The 24,717-nt window shown below is 51.2% G+C and overlaps 1 protein-coding gene across 2 annotated transcripts; it reads left to right on the forward strand.

Annotated features, from left to right (window-relative positions):
• Positions 1 to 227: 227 nt before the first annotated feature.
• Positions 228 to 24,643, forward strand: TRAIP (TRAF interacting protein). Of its 2 annotated transcripts, none has more exons than XM_059076826.2 (15): positions 228 to 436; positions 4,923 to 4,980; positions 5,489 to 5,572; positions 8,180 to 8,219; positions 8,824 to 8,951; positions 10,184 to 10,278; positions 10,780 to 10,893; positions 11,652 to 11,739; positions 12,492 to 12,581; positions 13,029 to 13,117; positions 20,729 to 20,884; positions 23,132 to 23,180; positions 23,454 to 23,603; positions 23,715 to 23,765; positions 23,987 to 24,643. In XM_059076826.2, exons 1-15 carry the CDS (start codon positions 339 to 341, stop codon positions 24,110 to 24,112), a joined length of 1,416 nt encoding a protein of 471 aa, XP_058932809.1. In that variant the 5' UTR covers positions 228 to 338; the 3' UTR covers positions 24,113 to 24,643. The 2 variants fall into 2 exon arrangements, with proteins under 2 accessions (XP_058932809.1, XP_066900281.1); XM_067044180.1 differs by lacking the exon at positions 228 to 436 and adding an exon at positions 505 to 633 and having other exon boundaries at positions 23,987 to 24,641.
• The last annotated feature ends 74 nt before the right edge of the window (positions 24,644 to 24,717 follow it).

The following is a 24,717-nucleotide window of genomic DNA, read 5'->3' on the forward strand; positions in this document are numbered from 1 at the left end:
GCCCGGCCGTCGGCGCAACTGCTCTCTGTGTCAATCCAACGCTGAGCTCCTGCGGTACCGGCCATCTTCCCGCGAGCCGCCTCAGAAATACCGCGGCGCTCCGCCCCAGGATTCTTTACGGCCGCTGGGCCGTTAAGCCCCGCCCCTGAGGGTTCGTCGTCCAATCCGGACCCAACCTTCAGTCCGCGCTTTCACGTTCCTTGTTGCCACTTCCGATCCGCTCCCGGAAGTTGCGCTGCGGAGCCAAATTTGAAGCAAGCTGAGACGCGGAGGCACGGCCACGAAGCTGAACCCGTCGCGTTTTCCTTGGCTACCTTAGCCACTTGAGACCAGTCATCATGCCTATCCGTGCTCTGTGTACCATTTGCTCTGACTTCTTCGATCACTCCCGCGACGTGGCCGCCATTCACTGCGGCCACACCTTCCACTTGCAGTGGTGAGTGACTGCTCTGTTGGAGCTGGGCACTCGCCCCGGTACGGCTACAGGACTGTGGGGTGTCGGACCTCCGGCCGACCCGACCTCGGAGCCCAGACGTGATGAGGACGGCATTAGACGGAGTCCCACGAGAGTTCCTGACCTGGGCAGAGGCGGGTTATGGCAGGCTTCCCGGAGGAGGTGACAGCTGAGCTGAGGTCGGGGGTACAGGGTTGGTTTTTTTTGTTTTTTTGTGTGTGTGTGTTGGTACGCGGGCCTCCCACTGTTGTGGCCTCTCTCGTTGCGGAGCACAGGCTCTGGACGCGCAGGCTCAGCAGCCATGGCTCACGGGCCCAGCCGCTCCGCGGTATGTGGGATCTTCCCGGACCAGGGATTGAACCCTTGTCTCCTGCACTGGAAGGCTGATTCTTAACCATTGAGCCACCAGGGAAGTCCCAACACCTCCAACTTTTTTTTTTCTTTTGCGGTATGCAGGCCTCTCACTGTTGTGGCCTCTCCCGTTGCGGAGCACAGGCTCCCGACGCGCAGTCTCAGCAGCCATGGCTCACGGGCCTAGCCGCTCCGCGGCATATGGGATCCTCCTGGACCGGGGCACGAACGCGTGTCCCCTGCATCGGCAGGTGGACTCTCAACCACTGCGCCACCAGGGAAGCCCCAACACCTCCAACTTTTATTGGAGAACTTTTTGTTTCTCCCTTCAATTCTGTACAATTTTCTTCCGTGTATATATTTCATATATATTTTGTTAGGTGCATGTATGTTTATAATTGTTATGTCTTGTTGGATTGAACCTTTTATCAGTATGTAAAGCCTTTCTTTGTCTCTTATAAACTTTTTTGACTTAAAGTCTATTTTGTCTGACAATAATATAGTTACCTCAATTCTCTTTTTGTTACTATTTTTATTCTGATTGAGATTTAACTTGTGGAACAATTTCTTTAATCAGTTCTGGGAAATTATCAGCCTTTATCTCTTCATGTATTGCCTCTATTCCATTATCTCTTTTCTTTCTATGTTAGTTTTTCATTTCTGCTATAACAAATTACCACTAACTTAGTGGCTTAAGAAAACACAGATGTATTATTTTATAATTCTGGAGGTCAGAAGTCCAAAATGGGTCTTGCTTGGTTAAAATCAAGATGGAAGTGGGGCTGTGCTTTCTTTGGCTCATGGCCCATTTCTCCATCTTCAAAGTCAGCAGTGTTACATCTTCAACTCTCTCTGTATGACTCCAATACTCCTGTCACACTTACAGGGACCCTTGTGATTACATGGGACACACCTGGATAATCTCCCCATCTCCTTAACTTAATCACATCTGCAAAATTACTCTTGTCATATAAGGTAACATATTCACAGGTTTCAGAAATTAGGACGTACACTTCTTGAGGGGAGGACATTATTCTACCTAACACTTTCTTTCTGGAATTCCTAGTTATATGTATGCTAGACCTTCTCACAGTATCTTTTATATCTCTTATCATTTCTCATGTATTTTCCATCTTTCTAATTCTCGATGTTTCCTCTGACTTATCTTTCAATATACCAGTTCTTCAACTGTGTCTAAACTGCTATTAAACTCATCCATTGAATTCTTAATTTTGGCCATTTTTTCAGTTTGGTTCTTATTAAATTCTGATATGTCACCTTTTATTTTCGAATTCTCTGCTGATATTTTCTTTCTTTATTTAAAAAAATTTTATTTATTTACTTATGGCTGCGCTGGGTCTTCATTGATGCGTGTGGGCTTTCTCTAGTTGTGGCGAGCAGGGGCTACTCTTTGTTGCAGTGCACGGGCTTCTCATTGCAGTGGCTTCTCTTGTTGTGGAGCACTGGTTCTAGGCGCATGGGCTTCAGTAGTTGTGGCTCGCGGGCTCTAGAGTGCAGGCTCAGTAGTTGTGGTGCACGAGCTTAGTTGCTCCGCGGCATGTGGGATCTTCCCAGACCAGGGATCGAACCTGTCTCCCCTGCATTGGCAGGCATATTCTTATCCACTGTGCCACCAGGGAAGCCCTCTGCTGATATTTTTAATCTTAATTTTTATTTATTCATCATAATGTGTTTATTATGGTCTGTGAAAATCCTAATATCTTAAGTCTTTGTGGATATGTTCTGGTTTGCACTATGTAGTGCTTTTTTCCTTGTATAACTGTTTACTTAAAAAAAAATTTATTGAAATACATTACAGGGACTTCCCTGGTGGTGCAGTGGTTAAGAATCCGCCTGACAATACAGGGGACATGGGTTCCATCCCTGGTCGGGGAAGATCCCACGTGCCGTGCCGGAGCAACTAAGCCTGTGTACCACAACTACTGAGCCTGCACTCTGGAGCCCACAAGCCACAAGTACTGAGCCCACGTGCCACAACTACTGAAGCCCACGCACGTCTAGAGCCTGTGCTCCGCAACAAGAGAAGCCATCACAATGAGAAGACCGCGCACTGCAACGAAGAGTAGCCCCCACTCGCTGCAACTAGAGAAAGCCCATATGCAGCAACAAAGACCCAATGCAGCTATAAATAAATAAATAATTTTTTTTTTTTTTTTTTTTTTTTTAAGAAATGTTACATAAAAGTACAAATATAGGGGCTTCCCTGGTGGTGCAGTGGTTTATAATCTGCCTGCCAATGCAGGGGACACGGGTTCAAGCCCTGGTCTGGGAAGATCCCACATGCCGTGGAGCAACTAAGCCCGTGCACCACAACTACTGAGCCTGAGCTCCAGAGCCCGCGAGCCACAACTCATGAAGCCTGGGTGTCTAGAGCCCGTGCTCTGCAACAAGAGGAGCCACCGCAATGAGAAGCCCACGCACTGTGACGAAGAGTAGCCCCCGCTCACCGCAGCTAGAGAAAGCCAGCGCACAGCAACAAAGACCCAACACAGCCAAAAATAAATAAATAAATAAATAAATCCTTTAAAAGTACAAATATAATAAGTGTGTAGCTTGCAGAATTTTCACAAACTGAACACACCCTTGCAACCAGAATTCAGAACAAGAAACTAGACATCAGCACTCCAGAAACCTCCTCCTGAGACAGGTTGGGACCTGGGACACTGCCAGAGTGCTTGCACTTGCACCTAGACAAACCTCTCCTCAAGCAACAGAATACAGAGAAACTATAGGGGACTAAAAATAACTACATGTGTGCAGCAGCTGGGGCAAATTACAAACAAAATACAAAAAGGCCAAAACCCAGCTGTTGCTTCTGAAGTGCCTGGAGCAAACGCAGGGTCTGTGCATGACCTCTGCACACAGCACCACCAAAGGGGTGGGCAGACTACCTAAGCCACCCCTGTGGCTCAATCTGCCGACCCGCCCCATACACTCACCCCATTTAAGGAACCAGCTCCCCCCCTGCCCCACAGTGAGCAAGCAAGGGCATCTGTTGCTTGTTTTTGCTCCCTCAGGTGCAGCACAAGTCCCAGTAAAGCCTTGCCTAAATTTCTTCTCTGGCCTCTTATCAGTTTCTATTGATTAAAGAGTCCAAGGACCCAGGTCCGTACACTCTTTCAGTTACTCCCACCTGTCCGCCTTTCCCCCACACATAAGGATAGCCACTGTCTGACTTACAGCAACATAGATGAGTTTTGCCTACTTTTTTACTTTACGTAAATGGACTTATACACAATATACCTTTTTTTGTATCTGACTTCTCTTCCTCAATGTTATATTTATATAATTCATCCATAATTTGTTCTTAGTTGTAGACTCATTTGTTCTTATTGTTGTGTAGTATTCCACTGTGCATTGTTAGCTTTGTATTATATGTATTTGAAAAATTATTTATAGAAAAAGAATTGAGGCCTAGGATTATGGTATCATCTTCCTGAAAGGACTCTGTTTCTCCCTGGTCCCTGGGGGTGGGATTGTTTACCAGTAGGAGACTATGTTTTGTTTTTGTTTTTTTTGACTATGCTGCACAGCTTGTGGGATCTTAGTTTCCCACCAGGGATTGAACCCGGGCCCTTGGCAAAAGCACGGAGTCCTAACCACTGGACTGCCCGGGAATTCCCTAGCAGGAGACTATTTTAATTAAAGTTTAAAGCAGATGGTACATAGCTGGGCTGTGTTTTGCTTTTACTGCTACTTGCTTTTACCTCCAGTTTATCCTTACTTTGGAAGTGTCCCCCTTTGGAGCCCCAGCTTACATGGGGGTATTATTACAATCCCCATCTCTGAGGGAGTCTGGCTTTGACTGTTGCCCCCCCATGCCCCGCTCCAAGCCTAGAAAGTTGACAAAATTGCAGCTCAGGGTTAGGGAAATCCAAGCCAACAGGGCCCAAAAAGGCCAGTTGGTTGGAGTGCTTGTACCAGTCAGGCCTTGTGGGATATACCGTCATGACCTGTGGTGCTGCCCTCCTGGGTAGGCAGGCATTGGGTCGAGGAGGAGCAGGACAGGTGCTGTTCTGGTCGGGGTGGCTACCTGGTCTGTATGTCTCGCTCCAAGCCATGGCTCATAAGTCTGTTTTTCTATTTCTCATTCCAGCCTAATTCAGTGGTTCGAGACAGCACCAAGTCGGACCTGCCCGCAATGCCGAATCCAGGTGAGGGTGGTAGGATGAAAACACCTCAGCTAAAGACAGCTCCTTGCCAGGGAGCAGGAATGAGGAAAGATCTCGGAAGCTAAGCAATGTCTTTGACCTATTTGGACCCTCATGGTTTGAGGCTGGTCGAGCCTCACTTGTGCTTTTGAGCGGCTCGGGAGGCCTGCTTGTGCCCAAGGATAGCAGGCGGATGGACTTTCATTGCCTGGGCCAATCTTAACCTGGGTAGATTTGGTCTCCTTCCCTGCCTTTCCCCTGCAATGCCCAGCACCTAGAGTTGGGGTTTCTTTTGAGCAGTTACCACATGGGTCTGCAGTGACATGACTTCAGTAACTACCAAGCTAGTGGCACCAGCTTGGGCCACCTACAGGGTTACAGAGGTCCTCTCACTCCAAGGGATGTGCTGTGAAATGTTAGGCCTGAGATGGACTTGGCTGAATGTACACCCTTGTCTTCCTTGCCCATGACCCAGCTGTGCAGTCATACTGTATCTTGTTCTTTCATTCAGGTCGGTAAAAGAACCATTATCAACAAGCTCTTCTTTGACCTTGCCCAGGAGGAGGAGAGTGTCTTAGATGCAGAATTCTTAAAGGTACCCAGAATTTATCTCATTCTATTGAACCCCAAGCCCTCTGAGAGTTCACTTTCTGCTCCTACCCAGGGAGAGTACCTCAAGTATGGAGATGGAGTTCTGGAGGGAAGACTTGGTAGAGATTTCAAGGCAGAGGCTGAGAGAGCAGAGGACAAGTGATGATGCTACAGTCATTGAAGAAATACGCTGTTAGGGAGGAAGGGAGCCACTTGACTGTGAGCCCTCCTCTGGGGATTTCAGAGCAATTCTGACCATAGTTTAGAGTGCCTCTCCTGAAGTTCCCTCACCTCACAAAGGGTCTACAACCATCTTTTCAGTCCTCAGCCAGGGAATATGTGTGAACCTACTGTTCACAAACCTGCCTGTGCTTCAAAACTGCCTGGGGAACTTGGTATATATCCAGGTGCCTGAGTCTTTCTCAGAGCAGGAATGGAGGGCAGAGCCCCTGGAATCAAGATATACAGCCAGGATAGAAACCCACACTGTGGGGGAGGATGGGTGGATTCCCTCCTACACTTATACTGCTTCCCCTCCAAGTGTAAGATTTAGCTTTCTTTGTGCACAAAGGGATTGGATTGGCAGAAACCTTTCAAGGAAGTGGGATTGAAGTTTGCAAGTGAACCTGGACTCTGAGGGTTAATTTGCTGGGCATCTGTCAGATCAGGATTCATTTGGCCCTGGTCCCAGGGTGCTGTGATGTCCTTGGAACCTCACTGCTTCAAGAACATGGAACTTTTATGCTTAAAGCTAACATGTTCATCGTCATGGTAACTGCTCCCAGTTTTAAGCCGTGTCCTCCCTGTGATAAAGGCAACAAAGGCAGCTTCATTTCTTTCTGGCCTTCTGAGCCAGATCTAGGAGACAGGGAGGCAAAATCTTGAGTAGTTTGGAGCAAGGGCTTGGAAGGCACCCTGCTTGGGTGTGGAAGGAGCCAGGGGACTAGCGGTAGCTTTGGGCTGGCAGCCATTCTCAGGCAGCCCGTGTGTGCACTTCTCTACCCACCGCTTCCACCCCAGATGTCTGGCCTATTTGACCAGCTCAGCCACCAACGGCTCCTGCCCCAGGGTCCTGGGTAAAGAGTCTGACAACAGGGACTTATCCACGCACTGGGGCTAGGCCTTAGTATTGGTCACATGTGATATTCTGAGTCTTTTTTTTTTTCTAAACTTATTTTATTTTTTTTTTATTTTTGGCTGCGTTGGGTCTTTGTTGCTGCGTGAGGGCTTTTCTCTAGTTGCATTGAGCGGGAGCTACTTTTTGTTGCAGTGCACGGGCTTCTCATTGTGGTGGCTTCTCTTGTTGCGGAGCACAGGCTCTAGGCGCATGGGCATCAGTAGTTGTGGCTCGCGGGGTCTAGAGTGCAGGCTCAGTAGTCATGGCTTGCCGGTTCTAGAGCACAGGCTCGGTAGTTGTGGTGCACGGGCTTAGTTGCTCCACAGCATGTGGGATCATCCCGGACCAGGGCTCGAACCCGTGTCCCCTGCATTGACAGGCAGATTCTTAGCCACCGCGCCACCAGGGAAGCCCGATATTCTGAGTCTTGCGTTGACCTGGGAAGGGTAATCTGGAGGAGGATTTTTCTGGATTGCATCTAGCTACCACCATGGACCCTAGGCCAAGCCTTTCAGGTCTGCCGAGCCTGGTTTTCCTGCTTATGGAGTAGGCATGTCTCTTGCCCACAGGGGTGTTGAGTACATGGGACTCCTGAATGGGAGCTGGGCTCAGTTCTGCTCCAGCCTCTCAGTGGTTCTGTGGCAGTGGCTTCAGAACATATGCACGCACTTTGAGAGGCCCATTTGACTCTCACAACAGTCTGGTTAGAGCCTAGTGCAGGTGAGGTTTCATCCAGGGGTGCAAAGTTGTCCTGGTTCACCTACCTATTGGATTCTGGGACTGGAAGATTCATGGTGCACAGAGCCAGCTTAGAGCTTGGAGAGGGGAAGACCATGAAGCAGGCAGGACCCAGGGTGGAGGGAAGCAGTGGTGGCCCAAGGTGCTTGGCCATCCCAATTCTGTGTCCCCAGTGAGTGCAGCTAATGCCAGAGAGGGTCAAGGCCAGCACAGGCCCAAGGAAGCGATGGAAGCCTCTGCCATGAGACTGACTGCACAGGCGTAGCTCCACTTCTTTTGCCCCTGTTATGCCTCTTTTCCTGTCCTAGGGTCTTGTACCTGAGACTATTTTCGTCCACTTTATCTACTTTTTAAAAAGGCACACATGCAACTAGGCCCGTGAGCCACAACTACTGAGCCTGTGCTTATGGGGCCTGTGCTCCGCAACAAGAGAGACCACGATAGTGAGAGGCCTGTGCACCACAATGCTGAGTGGGCCCCGCTTGCCACAACTAGACAAAGCCCTCGCACAGAAACGAAGACCCAACACAGCAAAAATTAAAAAATAAATAAAAATTAAAAAGGCACACAGAGATAAAGCAAGGTTTCTCTCTCCATTGTTGACTTAGCTTGGCCTTGAGGTGCACAGGGTTCATGCTTACCTGGGCCCATAGGCCTCCTTGTCCCCTCCTGGGGCTCCCCACCAGCCTTATGGGAGGCTGAGTGGAGGCCAGCTCTGATGCCTTCTTGCTGCTTATTGTGGGTATTGCCTTACAGAATGAACTGGATAATACCAGAGCCCTGCTTTCCCAGAAAGGTGAGTTCCCAAGGGGCCCTGGGAAGCCCCTGACTTGGGTAGTGGAGGGAGAGGCCCTGGGAGGAAGGCCTCCAACCTTCTGGCAGAGCCAGGGGCTCTCCCTGCTTCATATGTCCAAGAGTCCTATCAGCTCTTGTGATTGGCAGAAAAGGAAAGGAAAGGGAGGTGACCGAAGCTGTCCACCTAGATCAGATGAGCCTCTTCTCTTTGTCTGAGGCTGCTTGCCTAGGACCTGGGCTGGGAGGGGGCTATCTGATAGGACAAAGTATTTGTAGGTGAAGGTTCCACTGTCAAATTTGGCAGGAACTTGTTTGAGTTCTGGGATGATGAATTAACTAGACCCACAGGAGCACAGAGCAGTGAAATCTTTACTCAAGTAGTTCCAAGCATCAGAAAGAGGGTCTCATCCCCTGAAGAAAGAGACTCTGGCTGGGCGTCCCTGGTTTGGTGTCTGCCAGAGAGAGAAGTGGGCCACCCAACTTCTGGCCTGAGACTTGTTCCTCACCTGGCTCTGGGGTGGTGTGCTGGAGCCCAAGGGCCCAGGTTCTCATACTGCAGTGTGGACGGGCCTCTTCTCTCCCTCCATCCCCCACCCTTGCTCCAGAGAAGGAAAAACGAGACAGCCAGCTCATCATTGACACTCTGCGGGACACGCTGGAAGAACGCAACACCACTGTTGAATCCCTGCAGAAGGCCTTAGACAAGGCTGAGATGCTGTGCTCCACCCTCAAGGTGGGTCTCCAGCCCTTGTGGTCACAGATTGGTGGGGAGATATAGTTTTAGTCCTGGACTCATCACTCTGGGCTTGTCTTTTGGTTCTGCCTTGGTGAATACCTTGGTTTGTGCAATTGTAAAATGGAGGCAAATCCCATCTTCCCCAGGCCTCCCATGCTGTACCCATCCAGCCCATGAGAAAAGGGTTGTATTGCCTGCACTTATGGATTTTGTACTAGGTAGTTTCGAGAGGTGAGGCCTGCCCAGTGCTTCATGGAGGGGCTGCTCAGCCAAGACCTCAGTGAGGCTGGGCCGTGTTTCCAAAAGTGGTTTGTACTCCACTGACAAAGCCAGCCTAAAGAACCTTCCATTAGCACTCTAGTCCTTGGCTGGGCTGCTCTCTGGAGCCAGATCAAACAGCATCCCAGGGAGGAGCATGGGGCCTTTGAAGTCGGCTGTGCTGAGCTGACCTGGCAGATCAAAGCCTGCAGAGCAAGTGGCTCTAGACCCAAATGAATTTTGTATCAGCCTGGGTTGGTGAGCCTCTTGCTCTCCAAGGGGCATGAAGTGATTGACTTGAATCCACAATTGATATTCTGGCCTCGTAGGAAGGAGCAGTCTTTGTTGGATGCCATTTGAAAGGGAAGGGGAGCCATCCTTGTGAATAGATAGGGCCCCAGGGTGTTCATTGTTTCTGTCTCTGCTTCGTGGCTGGCCTGGATCACATGGCCTGGCCAGTGGGAAGGAAAGAGTGAACCAGCACCTGGCTGCAGAGCAGGAGTCTGCTGGCAGTCCCAGGTCAGAGATGAAGTGGCCAGGTACTGAGGGCAGCCTGGCCAGCTGCCTCTGGCTCAGCTCTCCTACCCCAGCAACTGTCCATAGGTCTAGATGGTGGATAGCGCAGCCTGGATTTGTACTCCAGGTTTCTTCAGCCTCCTGCACAGCAGGCCACAGGACCCTGGCAGCCCCCAGCAGGCCTATAGATCCTGGGAGTGGGCTGTGCCTATGGTAAGACATATCTCAGGAGGAAGCAAGCAGGGAGGTGAGGAAGCAGCTAGCGTAGGGCCTCTTAGCAGAAAAAGCACAAGCCAGAGTGAGGGCCAGGAGGCTTACCTCCTGGGGGTTGGAGCATATGCTTATCAGCATTTTCAAAAGCATACAGTTCTAGGGTAGTGTTCTCCCAATGACGTTAGCCTTGGCCCCTGGGAGCCTCCAAGCAACAGATATGTAGGGGTACGTTTGCTCTTCAGAAGCAGATGAAGTACTTGGAACAGCAGCAGGATGAGACCAAACAAGCACGGGAGGAGGCCCGCCGGCTTCGGAACAAGATGAAGACCATGGAGCGGTGAGATTGGATCTGGGGCCTGCGCTGTGCCCTTGCACCTAGGGCCCTCAGGGGCACAGCTCTCAGGACTGCAGCAGGGGCTGACACACCTCTGTAGCTCAACTCTCCATAGGCCATGGGGGGCTCAGGCCAGCTGAGTATGGGCACCGGTCTTACTATGCCTCTATGGGCTCCTCTACTTTCCATGGGGGCTCTTGCCACACTCCTCCCTGTCCCTGTTGCCTGTGGCCAAATGACCTGGCAGAGCTTTTGTTCCAAGAACCTTTCTCTGGGGATCCCTGACCTAAAGCTCTCTGTCAACACCCCTTCTTCCTCAGCAGCATCGCTGCAGCTGTGCTTAGCTCTGTTGTGGGACCTTTCTTTTGGGCAGACCTGCCTGCTGAAGCATCCTAGCAGCTCAGGCTGTCACCATAGCAACGGCAGCAAAGGGAAGCAGAGCTGCACTGGGTATCTACCCATCAGCCTCCAGTTTTTAAATGCCGTGGGCTGGGTATTTTTCAGGATTGAGCTCCTACTCCAGAGTCAGCGGCCCGAGGTGGAGGAGATGATCCGAGACATGGGTGTAGGACAGTCAGCGCTGGAGCAGTTGGCTGTGTACTGCGTGTCCCTCAAGAAGTGTGTACTCTGGCCCCTCTATCCAAGCCCAAGAGCTAAGCCATGGCACCCCAGCCATGCCTCTCCGTCTGTTGCACATCTCTTGTAAAGCACAGCAAGTGGAGTTAAGGGGCAGGCTCTGGAGCCATGCTGCCTCAGTTTGAACCCTCACCCCTTTCACCATGTGGCCAGGAGCCAATTTCTTAACCTCTTTGATCCTCAGCTTCGTGAATGGAGATAATAATAACTTGCCTCACAGGATTATTGAGAGAATTGAATGTGAATTATAAGTGTTATTTCTAAAGACGTTGGCACAGCTTTCTGAGCCATGAGCCCCATCATGATATCTGGAGCCTGTTTTCCATCAGCACTGTTACTGACCCTGCCTGGCTTGCATCAGAAATTCAGCTCAGATGTTCACTACAATGGGTGTGAGGTGGGAGAAAAAGGACCACTTGGCTGACAGGCATGGAGGATTCCAGATGCCTCATGTAGGGGTCAGGTGGTGTAGGGGGCCTCGTAGTGGGGCCGGGGCTTCCTGCACACCCTCTCAAATCACCAGTGCCTGCAGGCAGGCAGGGAACAGAGACTCACTAGCTCTCCTTGCATTGGGTGCCGGACCCTCCACAGCACCACCTGGTCCCCTCTGGGCTCAGGTGTCAGAGTAGGAATGAGAAGGGCTGAGGGCTTGGGCTGGGCTTTGTGTTTGGTTGGTGCTGTGGCTCAGTCTGACCAGCAGGTGTCTGGTGCTGACATGTCTTTCCATGGCCCCTTTGTAGAGAGTACGAGAATCTAAAAGAGGCACGGAAGGCCTCAGGGGAGCTAGCCGACAAACTGAAGAAGGACTTGTTTTCTTCCAGAAGCAAGGTAATTCAGTGGGGAGCTGACAGTGAGGGGAGAGGTGGCTGTCCTTTTGTCATGCTCATGTGTGTCTCCTAAGCAAGGCCATGGGGCTGTTGGTTGACTCACAGAGGCTGGTTTCTGATACTTACTGGGCATTGACTCTGGCTACATGGCTTGTCCAATTAGGGTGGCAGGTCAGGCAGGTATCCCCCCAGTCTCTGCACAGTTCTGTTCCCCTCTGCTCTTCTTGGTACCTCTCAGCTGGCTGGAGCACACAGGTCCCAAATGTGACAGCTTCAGGGGCCTGTTTTTTGTTCCAGGCCCAGAGTAGGAGGCCTCTTGTTTGGGGGTATTTTTTGTTTTGTTTTATTTTGTTTGTTTGTGTTTTCTGACCACGCCACTTGGCTTGTGGGATCTCAGTTCCCCAGCCAGAGATTGAACCTGGGCCATGGCAGTGAAAGCCTGGAATCCTAACCATTAGGCCACCAAGGGACACCCAGTAGAAGGCATCTTGGAACCTGATTCAGTCAGCACAGCAGTTTTTATTTCTGGGCATGATGCATCCATGGGCAAGGGTGTAGGAAGTAGCCCTTGCTCCTGGGCAGCTCCAGATGGACATTGCCAGTCTAAGGTCCAGCCCCATGGAGCTAGGGTCTCCCTCCCGTGTTCCCAGCTCTTCTGGACCCCGGGCTACCACGAGCTAGTGTAGCAGCAGGTGCGGGCAGGGCACATGGCCACCCCTTGGTTCATCCTTTTCTCCTTACACTTTCTTGTAGTTGCAGACAGTCTACTCCGAACTGGACCAGGCCAAGTTGGAGCTGAGGTCGGCCCAGAAGGACTTACAGAGTGCTGACAAGGAAATCGCAGTGAGGGACATCTCTGGCCAGGCGGGAACGAGGGGTGGCTTATGTGCCCTCCAATAACAGGGCTGGCTAGTTCTGCCCGCGAAACCTTGCACCAGTCAGTGGTGGTGGCTCTGGGATCCCTGCATCCTCCTGGGTCAGGGTGGGTCAGGACATGTGCCTTGGCCCTTGGTCTGGAGCCGGGGCCTCCTCAGCAGAGGACAGAGAGCACCTGCATCTTCCTCACAGTCTGTCCTGTGCCTACATCCTGGAGACCACCAGAGTAGGGGCTCCACCAGAGAGGGGTTCTGAGGTCGGGTAGTCCTGGCCTCCTGAGCCTGATATTTGGGTTTCAGGCCTTGTTCTCTTCCCAGTGGGGTTGCCTTTCCTGTGTGGTGCTCAGTCCTTGGCAGTCCCTCTGGACTTGGTGCCTCAGCGTCTCTTTCACACTCTTCTCTTTCCTTCCCCAAGAGCCTGAGAAAAAAGCTAACGATGCTGCAGGAAACCCTGAACCTGCCACCAGTGGACAGTGAGACTGTCAACCGCCTGGTTTTAGAGAGGTTTGTTGACCCTCTGGGGTGGTGCAAGGGCTACAGGCTGGAGGAGCTCCCTGGTAAGGGTGTCCTCACTCCTCCTGGCTTTGTGGGAGTAGGTGGCCCATGTGGGCCTGAAGGCTGTGGACCCCCTGCCCTGGGAGATAGCCAAGATTTAGCTGGAAAGCAGCTTTGAGGTAGATTCTGGGCTTTGACAAGGAGAGTCCAGGGGAGGCCAGAAAGGACCTAGGGCTGGTCAGAGAAAGATCAGGAGCACCAGCTCAGGGCATCCTGTTTATGGAATGGCTCACCTAATGTATCCGTCTGCCCCAGGTTCTGAAACAATCACGGAAATACTGTAACTCTCTTCGGGTTCCAGGAATATGCACATTAAAGCTGCCAGCACAGGGAGCCAAGAGGCAGAGGGATGGGTGTCCTCCTCCCGAGTGTTCCACAGAAGCCAATGGGCTGAGAGGGTCCTCAGGGCAATCTCCTGCCTAGCAGCCCTCCTGATGGTCCAGACAGAAAACACAACCCAGCAGCCCAGCCACTTTTTTTTCCCCCCAAGCCACGCAGCATGCAGGATCTTAGTTCCCCAATCAGGGATCGAACCCATGCCCCCTGCATTGGTAGCACAGATCCTTAACCACTGGACCACCAGCGTAGTCCCCAGCCACTTTGTAAAAAAAAAATTTATTTTGTTTTTGGCTGCGTTGGGTCTTTGTTGCAGTGCATGGGCTTCTCATTGCGGTGGCTTCTGTTGTTGTAGAGCATGGTCTCTAGGCGCAAGGGCTTCAGTAGTTATGGCGTGCAGGTTCAGTAGTTGTGGCACACGGGCTTAGTTGCTCCGCGGCATGTGAGATCTTCCCGGACCAGGGCTCGAACCCGTGCCCCCTGCATTGGCAGGCGGATTCTTAACCACTGCGCCACCAGGGAAGCCCCCCAGCCACTTTTATTTGAGCCACTTTTTAAAAAATTTAGCTATTTATTTATTTAGGCTGTGCAGGGTCTTAGTTGCAGCGTGTGGGATCTTTTGTTGTGGCATGCAGTCTTCTTAGTTGCGGCATGCGGGCTGTTAGTTGCAGTGTGTGGACTTCTTAGTTGCAGCATGCCTATGGGATCTAGTTCCCCGACCAGGAATCAAATCCGGGCCCCCTGCATTGGGAGTGTGGCATCTTACCCACTAGACCATCAGGGAAGTCCCTTTGAGCCACGTTTCAACGTTGGAAAATCATTATGCGCCCTCTTCCCCACATCCTCTCAGTTGCTAGAGCCTGCCCATCTAACTTCTGTGGTGCCTCCCTGACCCTTTTCCTTGCTCCCACCTCCGTGTGAGGCTTGTGACCCGTCGCCCGACTCCTCCCCCTGTCCTGTATAGCAGCCCCACCACATCATGCCACTTCCGTGCCGAACATCTCCCAGGACCCTTGGCACTGGCCTCAGGCCCTCATGGAGCTGGCCTTGTGGGCTGTGGTGGATATTCAGGCTTCAGCCACATCACACTGCCCAATGCAGCAGAATACCCCTTGCCTTCCTGCTCCTATGCCCTCCTGTGCTTCTGCTCTTCTCCGCACTGAAGCGTCAGCTGCCCCGTGGAGGCTTCCCTTGTCTCCTCAGCAGAAATAAGCTCACTGTCCTCTGCACAGGTAGCACTTCTTATTCAGATGCCGTCAGGTGCTAGGGTCCACAGAAGTGCTCTAGAGGCTTTCTGGAGCCTGGTCTACCCCCTGTGTACACACCCGGCTGTGAGTAGACCGGGAGCCGCCTCCTAATCTGTGTCCCCACTGTCAGCTTCCTCACACACACTCCTTCCCCCATGCCATAGTACCTGGTCAGCGTCTGAGGAGGGCAGTGAATGCATGTAAGCCAGTTTCCTCTCATACTCCTACCTTTCATTCCTCAATCTCTCTCTTTCCTTTCATACCTCAGGTCCTCAAGTGTTTCTTTTTTTTTTTTTTTTAATTTATTTATTTTATTTATTTATTTTTGGCTGCATTGGGTCTTCGTTGCTGCACGCAGGCTTTCTCTAGTTGCGGTGAGCGGGGGCTACTCGTGGTGCGCTGGTTTCTCGTTGTGGTGGCTTCTCTTGTGGAGCACGGGCTCTAGGTGTGCTGGCTTCAGTAGTTGTGGTGCGTGGGCTCAATAGTTGTGGCACACGGTCTTAGTTGCTCTGTGGCATGTGGGATCTTTCTGGACCAGGGCTTGAACCCGTGTCCCCTGCATTGGCAGGCTGATTCTTAACCACTGTGCCACCAGGGAAGCCCCTTCCAGTGTCTCTTTACAGAGCCAGGGCTGCCTGCCTGCCCCAGTATAGGTCTGAGGGCTGTGAGAGCGTGATAGGCACATGACTCTGTGAGGTCCAGCCTGTGGCTGATTTTGATAAACTAAGCTCTGTTTCTGGTCCCTCCTACCTACTCTACCCTCAGAGCCCATCGGCCCAGCCACCTTGGAAGCCCCAGGTAACATGAAGGCTCTGTCAGGAGCTTGGCAGGTATAGTACCCACCCTCAGGGAGCTGATAGTCTCAGTGACCATCTCATGTAGATAGACCTTTAGAACCCAACCTGGGTCAAGGCAGAAAGTAAAAATCCTTTTTTTAAGGATATCACTCAAGGCTGCTGTCTGCAAGCTCCCCATCGTGCTCCCTTCACTTTCTATTCCATGGGCCTTGGTGTTTCCATGCACTTGTCATCTGTGTCTGGAGTCCACAGTAAGGGGGAGCACAAGCACAGAGGCTTCCTCTAGGTGCCCAGGGACTTTCCATTCCTGCTTTTGCTTACTTTCTTTTTATTTATTTGTTTGGTTGGTTGGTTGATTGCGCCAGGTCTTAGTTGCAACAGGCAGGCCCCTTAGTTGCAGCTTGTGGGCTCCTTAGTTGCGGCACGTGAGCTCCTTAATTGCGGCAGGTGAGCTCCATCGTTGTGGCATGCAAACTCTTAGTTGCGGCATGCATGGGGGATCTAGTTCCCAGACCAGGGATTGAACCTGGGCCCCCTGCATTGGGAGCTTGGAGTCTTATCCATTGTGCCACCAGGGAAGTCCCAATTTCTTTCCTTTTTAAGGCTGAATCAGCACTTGCATTTTAAATTTGCACACGTTCTTGCTCACTGAATGCATCCTTGGCAAAATATGCTCTCCCTTGTTTTATGGTCTAGCATTTTCATTTCTGTCAGGGCCAATGTTTGTACATCATGGCCTTTCTCTTGGACTTCCCTCTCATGCTTGGGGGTCCTTGGCTGCCTGTGGCCCTCTGAGGAGGAGTAACAGAAAGGTGTCCTGGGAACCCAACCTTTATGGGCAGGGATTGGGGGAATGTTCAGTCATCTGGTATCATGCTGAGTCTTATCTGAACCTAGGTGCAGAGGGATTTGCTGTCAGGTCCAGTACTGGCTGCCCTAAAATCCTGTGGATGGATTGCAGGTGACTTTAGGAAAGGCCCTTCTCATTCTTGGCCCCAGGTAGCAGGCTCACTTCCTGGTGCTCACTCCCTGATGTAGGGAGTGGTGGCACCAAGCTCGCACCTTCCATCAGTACCCCCATTTTTGGGCTTGTTTAATGCATCTGTAAATCCAGGTCTTCCCCGCTCCTCCCTTGCATCCGTAGCCCTCTCCTGGTGGGTTCTGGCTATTGTGTAAGTCTCCTATCCCCTGGCCATGATCTCTCCCAGATTTTTGTGGAAATCTATGGGTACTGATGATGGCTGCCCGTTCCATTTGTTGCAGTAGGGTTATCCTTCACTCCTGTCATTCTAGGGAGGCCTCAGCAAGTAGCTATCACCCCCAACCACAGAGGAGGTGTTTGGAAGACCTCTCTCATGGACCCCAAGAGCCTCTGACCTCCAAGCTGAAGGGAGTTGGGGAGGCCTTTGCTTAGGGTAGGCCTGCCGGTTGCCATGAGTTCATGGAGGACACACTGACTAACTTCCGTGCCACACAGATAATAGGTCTGCCCAGGGCCTTGGTTGAGTTTTGGAAAGAGGGGTTTCTTGCCCCAATTCTTGAGTCCTCTGGCATGAAGCCCTGTATGTTGGCCATGGGTGAGTATCCCAAAGATGATGGTATCACCCAGGAGGACCTAAAGCCAGGCCCTCAACCATTTGGGGGGTGTATGTGGCCACTGAGCTCTAGACTCTTCCACCTTGTCAGACAGACAGAAGGTGGGAAGGAAAGAAAGACCATTGGCAGGAAGAAAAACAGGGTTCAAGCTTATAAAAGAAGAGGATTTACCAGGAAGTGTCTGAGGGAACAAGAAATGTGTACATATGAGCCACATGGTGTGGGGGAGTGAGGGAGGCACTGAGAGAACCTCCTGAGTCTTGAATTTAGTGTTGGGGATGGCCAGGAGGTGTGAGTGAAAAAGACTGGCTTGGCTTGAGCCAAGGCTGGGCACATGCCATGAACATCACTGGGCAAGGTCTGAGGCAATGGCAGCAGGAAGTCCTACCCTGAGCCAGCTGGAGGGCAAAATGGCTCTCGTAGCCAGACCCTGCCTGCCTCCTGAGTGCACCTCTCCTAACCTGGACCTGGACTTGCTGAGGTTGGTAGTGGCAGAGTAACAGATCTTACAGAAGATTGACATGGGGCTTCCCTGGTGGTGCAGTGGTTAAGAATCCTCCTGCCAATGCAGGGGCCACGGGTTCAAGCCCTAGTCTAGGAAGATCCCACACGCCGCGGAGCAGCTAAGCCGTATGCCACAACTACTGAGCCTGCGCTCTAGAGCCTGCGAGCCACAACTAATAAAGCTCGTGCGCCACAACTACTGAGCATATGCTCTAGAGCCCCTGAGACAGAACTACTGAAGCCCACACACCTAGAGCCTGTGCTCCACAAGAGAAGCCACCGCAGTGAGAGGCCCAAGCACCGCAATGAAGAGTAGCCTCTGCTCACCACAACTAAAGAAAGCCTGCAAGCAACAATGAAGACCCAATACAGCCAAAAATAAAAATAAATTAATTAAATAAAATTATTAAAAAAAAAAAAAAAAAAAAAGATTGGCATGAGTGGTCCGGACTGCTGCTTTATGCTGTGGTTCCCAGAGGGGGAAGCAAAGCAACGCATGGAGTTGGTCTGAGGTGGGTCTATGCAGCCTTTGCTTCCACCTACAGGCAAGGAAAGGGTAGAGCTTCCAGGGGTCTGGCCAGGGACAGAGAGAGTCCAAGCTTCCCAGATTGCTTACCTACCCAAGTCAGTGCAGGTAGTTCCTTTCCTCTGATCTGCATACCCCATCTGGCTCCTGGCCAGAGACTAATACAGCACAGCTCGTCCCTCTGTCCCTGAGTAGTGAGAGTAGGGCTGTGGGCAGCTCTGAAAGGCTCCTGAGGGAAAGAGTGTTCTTGGGGCTTCCCCTGCCACTCCCCGGAGTTCTTTGATCACAGGAGCTGGGGAGCCCCACCAGGTCTGGATGGGCTAGAAAAAATCCTGTTGGCTTAAATTTTCTAATAGAATTATACCGCTCCCCCATTTTAAAAAGTGAAAACACATTCATTGTTGAGAATTTGGAAAATATGGACTTAGCCCAGAGGTAGTCACCATTGACCAGTGGTATATTCCCTTCAAGTCCTTTTTCTGTATGTGGTAGAGTGGGGGATGGGTGTGCACAAGTCATGTGATTGTACTATACATAGAGTTTTCTTTGGTTTTTTTCCCCCCAATTCTATTGTGGTAAAATATACATAACATAAAATTTACCACCTTTTTTTTTTTTTTGGCTGCATCCGGTTAGTTGTGGCACGCGGGATCTTCCTTGTGGCATGTGGAATCTTTCACTGTGGCATGCGGGCTTCTCTCTAGTTGTGGCGTGCGGGTTTTCTCTCTCTAGTTGAGGCACGCAGGCTCAGTAGTTATGGCGCATGGGCTTAGTTGCCCCGCGGCACGTGGGATCTTAATTCCCCGACCAAGGATCGAACCCGCGTCCCCTGCATTGGAAGGCAGATTCTTTACCCCTGGACCACTGGGGAAGTCCCTTACCAACATTTTTAAGTGTACAGTTCAGTGGTATTAAAGATGTTCATAAGGTTGTGCAACCATCACCAACATCCATCCCCCCAATTTTTGTCTTGTAAAACTTAAATTCTATACTCATTAAACAGTAACTCCCCATTTCCTCCCCCTCCCCCTCAGCCCCTGGCAACCATCATTCTCCTTTCTGTCTCTGTGGTCTTGACTACTCCAAATACCTCATATAAGTAGAATCTTTTTGTGACTGGCTTCTTTAAGTTGGCATAATGTCCTCACGGTTCATTCATGTTGCAGCATGTTGCGGAATTTCCTTTTTAAAGCTGAATAATATTCCATTGTATGTATATACCACATTTTGCTCATGCATTCTTTTGTAGATGGACTCTTGGGTTGCTTCCACCTTTTGGCTATTGTGGATAATGCTACTGTGAACACGGATATACAAATATCTCTTTGAGATCCTGCTTCCAGTTCTTTTGCACATACACCCAGAAATGGAATGGCTATATCACTTGATAATTCTAGTTTTAATTGTTTGAGGAACTGTCTTTCTGTTTTCCACGGTGATTTAATCACTTTACATTCCCACCAACAGTGCACAGGGTTCCAATTTCAGAACATCCTCACCAACAGTTGTTATTTTCTGTTTTTTTTTTATAGTAGCTATCCTAATGAGTGTGAGGGGTGTCTCATTGTAGTTTTGATTTGCATTTCCCTAATGATTAGTGGTATTGAGGGTCTTTTCATGTCTTCATTGGCCATTTGTTTTCAGGGGATGCTTTCTTCGGGACATGCTGCAGCTTGTGGGGATCTCAGTTCCCAGACCAGGGATTAAACCCGGGCCACAGCAGTGAAAGCCCAGAATCCTAAACATTAGGCCATCAGGGAACTCCCCTTTATTGGCCACTTATAAATCATCTTAGGAGGAATGTCTGTTCAAGTCCTTTGCCCATTTTCGATTGGGTTATTTGCTTTTTTGTTGTTGGGTTTTAGAAGTTCTCTATATATTCTGGATTCTAATCCATTAACAGATATATGATTTGCAAATATTTTCTCCCATTCTGTGGATTGCCCTTTTACTCTATTGATAGTATCTTTTGATTTGCAAAATTTAAAATTTTTGTGAAGTCTAATTTTTGTGTTTTTTCTTTTGTTGACTATAGAGTTTTGTATTGCTTTTAAAATTTAACATATGAGCTCTTTCCCATGTTATTAAGTTTACTCTCTAGAAACACTACTTTAATGTGTATATCACATTCAAGCTATGAAAGTACCAGCCCCCTAGGGGAGTCATTTTGACAGTTTCTAATATTGTGCCATTTGTCATAATAAGTAGCACTGGAAGGGACATCCCTCTTCTTCAGTCTGTGGTCACCTCTCTGACAGGATCCTTGCACTGCATTCTGAGAAATGAGACTACGTGAATAAAAATCCTTTTGGTTGTGCATTTGGGTTTTGTGTGAGTTTTTGCTTGCTTCCTTCCATGTCTTCCAGACTTCCACTGTGGGAAGGACTAAGCCAAGTGGTTTCTTCTGTAGAGATTTGGGCTTCCTTGCAGGATGGCTGTAAACCAGGTGTGGGCTCCAGGCCCCTGGAGCTGAGCCATCTCTGATGCTTGAGGGGCTTTTGTTCTTCTGGGCTGCCACTGTGGTCTTGATTAACCAGGCCATCTCTGCCTATAGCCCAGCTCCTATGGAGATGCTGAACCTGAAGCTTCGCCGGCCAGCCTTCGGTGATGATATTGACCTCAATGCCACCTTTAATGTGGATACTCCCCCAGCCCAGCCCTCCAGCACCCAGCATGGCCATGCCAAGAGACTCTTCCCAGAGAAGGCACAGTAAGTGGTAGTCCCTGGCCCTTCCACAGCCTGGAGGGAGGATGGCTAAGAGATCTCTGCAGGTCCTGCCCTAATAGCTCTGAGTGGCTGACAGGGCAGTGAGGGCCACCTGGGCTTGGCCATGGCCATGACTTTGGTTCCAGCTACCTTTCTGCCCTCTCCTGAGTACTCAATCTGTACAAAGCCCTTCTCTTGCTTGTCTCATTAATCTTCACAATCACCCTTCAAGCAAAGTTGGGGATGTGAATTAGAGAGAACACAGGGGTCCCAGTAGGGGCAGGTCTGGGCTGATGCTGTTGGGAGGCAGGGTGCTCCCAGGACCTTGAATGGGCTCACTGGAGTCTTAAGTCAGGGACTCTGAACTTCCTCTTCCATTGTATGCCCCACAGGCTCATGCTTGAGGCAGGACCATATCAGACCATGGAGCCCAGAGCCCTACCACTTAAGGAGGTAGCCCACAGGGGCAGGCATGAAAAGCTGTGAGGAGCTGCACTGGGATGGGTGGGACCGCACTAGCAGTGCAGTGGGACTGGGAGTGGGGAGACTGTCTCCTTGGCCAGGAAGGCCACTGTAGTCCATCATGGAGACAAGAGCTACTCCTGTACATCCATGTAGGTGTACACTGCTCAGGTAAGGGAGTCAGGGGCTGAGCAAGTTATTTCTCAATCAAAGACTTTGGACATGAGAGAAAGAAATTGAGATGTTAGGCAGTGGAGGTAGAGGAGGCCCAGGGAGAGGACAAAAGGGAAAGCCAGCTGGATTATCCACCCCTCCCCAGCCTCAGGGGCAGAGGCACCAGTTGTATAGGGCCAGGCCTGGTAGCAGTGAGAAACAAACCTAGAGCATGTGGGCTACAGTCAGGGGGCCTATCAGTGCCTGCTCGATACTCTGGCTTCCTCTTGTTGCCTCTTTAGCTATAAAGGTTGAAAGTGGGCACCTGGGGCTTGCAGGCTACCATACCTTTTAGAGACATTTCTACCATCTTCAGTGCCTGTGAGGGGGGTGAGGGAGCCTAGCCTTCCCAGAGCCAGACTTGCAAGTGGAGCAAGAGGAGATTCTTCCCATGGTCATCATGTGGCATCACCACAGGCTATGGGGGCAGGAACAGAGGGGTTCAGTATCTGCAGGCCCTGATCCTGCCCCTGTCCTTATGGCTTTAAGAATCCACAGGGTCAGCCTTAGGTCACCATTCTCCCACTCTTCTGGGAAGATATGAGAAGAGGGTATCCAGCTGCTAGGGTCCCCAGGAGTTGGATGGAAACACTGTGTCCAGGTCTGGAACTAGGAGTGGCAGACCAGGGCCTGGGGTCATGATCTGTTTTGCCAGACCCTGCCTGCACAGATTTATCTAGGGAGATGGCCTAACCCTGTGTTCTGAGAGTACTTTACGGGCTCTCTAACTTACTGAGGGTCCTCTGGAGGTGGTGGCCCCTCTCTGGGCAGACGGGGCTAGGCCTGAGCTCATTTTCAGGGCATGAGTGGCTTTCCTTCTGTGGGTAGTGAATTTGTTGGTTTCTCCAGCCCCACATACAGCCCAGAATGCGGTGAGGTGACTGAGAGCCCATCATTCCAATGGTGAGCATTCCAATGGAATTGGTTTGTCCCTGAGTGGAAGCCACAAGATTGGAATATGGCCCAACCTCCCCTGCCTCCACCACTCTGGTGGCTGTGGCTATCCAGCTGTTCACAGACCTGCTCTTGGGGTGGGGATTACTGAGGTGCCTTGCCCAGCACGCAGCCATGCCAGCAGCCATGCCACGTGGTGGCTCCCCAAGGGGAATGTGCTGAGCCTGGTTCGCCTGCCCCCACCTTTTAAAAATATATTTATTTGTTTGTTTTTTTGTTTATTTATGACTGTGTTGCATCTTTGCTGCACTGGGGTCTTTCTCTAGTTGCAGCGGGCGGGGGCTACCCTTCCTTGTGTGTGGGCTTCTCCTTGCAGTGGCTTCTTGTTGCAGAGCACGGGCTCTAGGCATGTGGGCCTCAGTAGCTCAGTAGTTGTGGCTCATGGGCTCTAGAGCACAGGCTCAGTAGTTGTGGCTCATGGGCTCTAGAACACAGGCTCAGTAGTTGTGGCTCATGGGCTTAGTTCCTCCGTGACATGTGGGATCTTTCTGCACCAGGGCTCGAACCCGTGTCCCCTGCATTGGCAGGCAGATGCTTAACCACTGTGCCACCAGGGAAGTCCCTCACCTGCCCCTTATGTCTTGCTCACCTGCCTCTTGTCTTCATGTTTCGCTCTTGCAGTTCTCCCGTTCGGGACGTTCTCAAGAAGATGCCCAAAGGCCCCAAGCAGGTAAGGCTTCCCAGAAGAAGCTCAGGCAGTCACCCTCCAACTCTGGCTCAGACTGAGTATGAATCTGGTCTTCTGAGAGGTCAGGGTCTTGCCAGAGCCCTCACACCCCTGGAGGACTGAAGCACTTTGGAGCCACCCTGGGAACCCTACTCACTGTCCTTCCTGCCTCCTGGTGAGGCATCAGAGATCCTGATCCTGTTCCAACACACCTCCTACCCTCCTCGTTTGCTGCCATCCGGCTTATCAAGCCTGGCTCTGGTGTCTCCTCTGCAGGAGTCCCAGCTCTTGCTGGGTGGCCAGCGCTGTCTGGGAGAGCCTGATGAGGAGCTGGCTGGTGCCTTCCCTGTCTTCATCCGGAATGCTGTCCTGGGCCAGAAACAGACCAAGAGGACCAGGGCAGAGCCCTGTCGCAGCACAGATGCAGTGAGTATGGTTTCCTACAAGTGGCAAGTGCCAGCCTCCTTGTGGGTAGGGCTGGGTGACCAGCCCCCTAGCCCATTAGCCTGGCCCACTCACCTCTTCCTTCTGCTTTAGGTAAGGACTGGCTTCGATGGACTTGGAGGCCGGACAAAATTCATCCAGCCTGTATCCTTGTTCTGTAGCATTGGGCTGAGCTGAGCTGTGGTGCCCACATCATCTTTCACCTGTACCCCCAGACCCCAGCCCACCGGTGGCTGCAGCCCCAGGTGTGCAGAGCCAGACCTTACTCAGTATAGCGGGGCTGCCCACCGCCAAGTCTGAGCCTTTCCTGCCCTGCATTCCATTCCAGTCCCCTCTTTAGGCCTCTTCCTTGACATTTCCTTCAGACTGACATGACTATGATCCGCTCACTGCCCGTTAAACCCAAGCCCAAGGCCAGGGCTAAGCAGAGACTGGGGGCCAGGACAGTGCTCCCTCCCTCCCAGGCCAAGCTGGACACCTTCCTGTGGTAGTGAGAACAGTGAGTCTGATCAGTGGCCAGATACATGCCTCTGACTTATAGGCCGAGGACCGCTGACTGGCTCGGCAGATGGTTTGGGGGGCATGGCCCCTCTTCTAGGACCAGCCCTGAGGACAAGGATAAACAAGAAGATGGGGTTGAAGGTGAGGCCCAGGAACTGTGCTTTTCCTGCATACACACCCTGCCCCACCCCCCATCATACTGGATCTACCTGTGAGAGCTGATGTGATCGGCTCACTGTTCCCACCAGCAGGGCTTGCTCCTTATTCCAGGCTCCCATTTATAGCCATGATCAGATGTGGCTGGGCTGCTTCTGGTCCTCTAGACCAGGGTTTTTTGTTGACTGTAAGGACCAAAGTGCTTGAGGCTTCTCAGGCAGCCTCAGCCAGCCCAAGCTTCTGCCTGTCTCTGACTTGCTGTTGGTCTGGGCCAAGCAGGGCGGGGAATGGGGGATGGTGGTAGGGAGAGGAGGGGGGCCAGATTTCTTTGTGAAATAAAAAAGATAGAGTCTTTTCTTCCTGACTCTGGGAGTGTAAGTTTGCACTCACTTTGGAGAACTGTCCAGCATGATTTTCTAAAGCGGGACCTTCACCTAGA

This window comes from Kogia breviceps, chromosome 10, assembly GCF_026419965.1.
Source record: "Kogia breviceps isolate mKogBre1 chromosome 10, mKogBre1 haplotype 1, whole genome shotgun sequence".
NCBI lineage: Eukaryota > Metazoa > Chordata > Mammalia > Artiodactyla > Physeteridae > Kogia > Kogia breviceps.

Coding starts and splice junctions, on each gene's coding strand:
- TRAIP (XM_059076826.2), top strand. CDS start 339: ATGCCTATCCGTGCTCTGTGTACCATTTGCTCTGACTTCTTCGATCAC. Junction 10,894..11,651: donor TACTGCGTGTCCCTCAAGAA/GTGTGTACTCTG, acceptor GCCCCTTTGTAG/AGAGTACGAGAATCTAAAAG. Junction 23,181..23,453: donor TGCCCAAAGGCCCCAAGCAG/GTAAGGCTTCCC, acceptor TCTCCTCTGCAG/GAGTCCCAGCTCTTGCTGGG.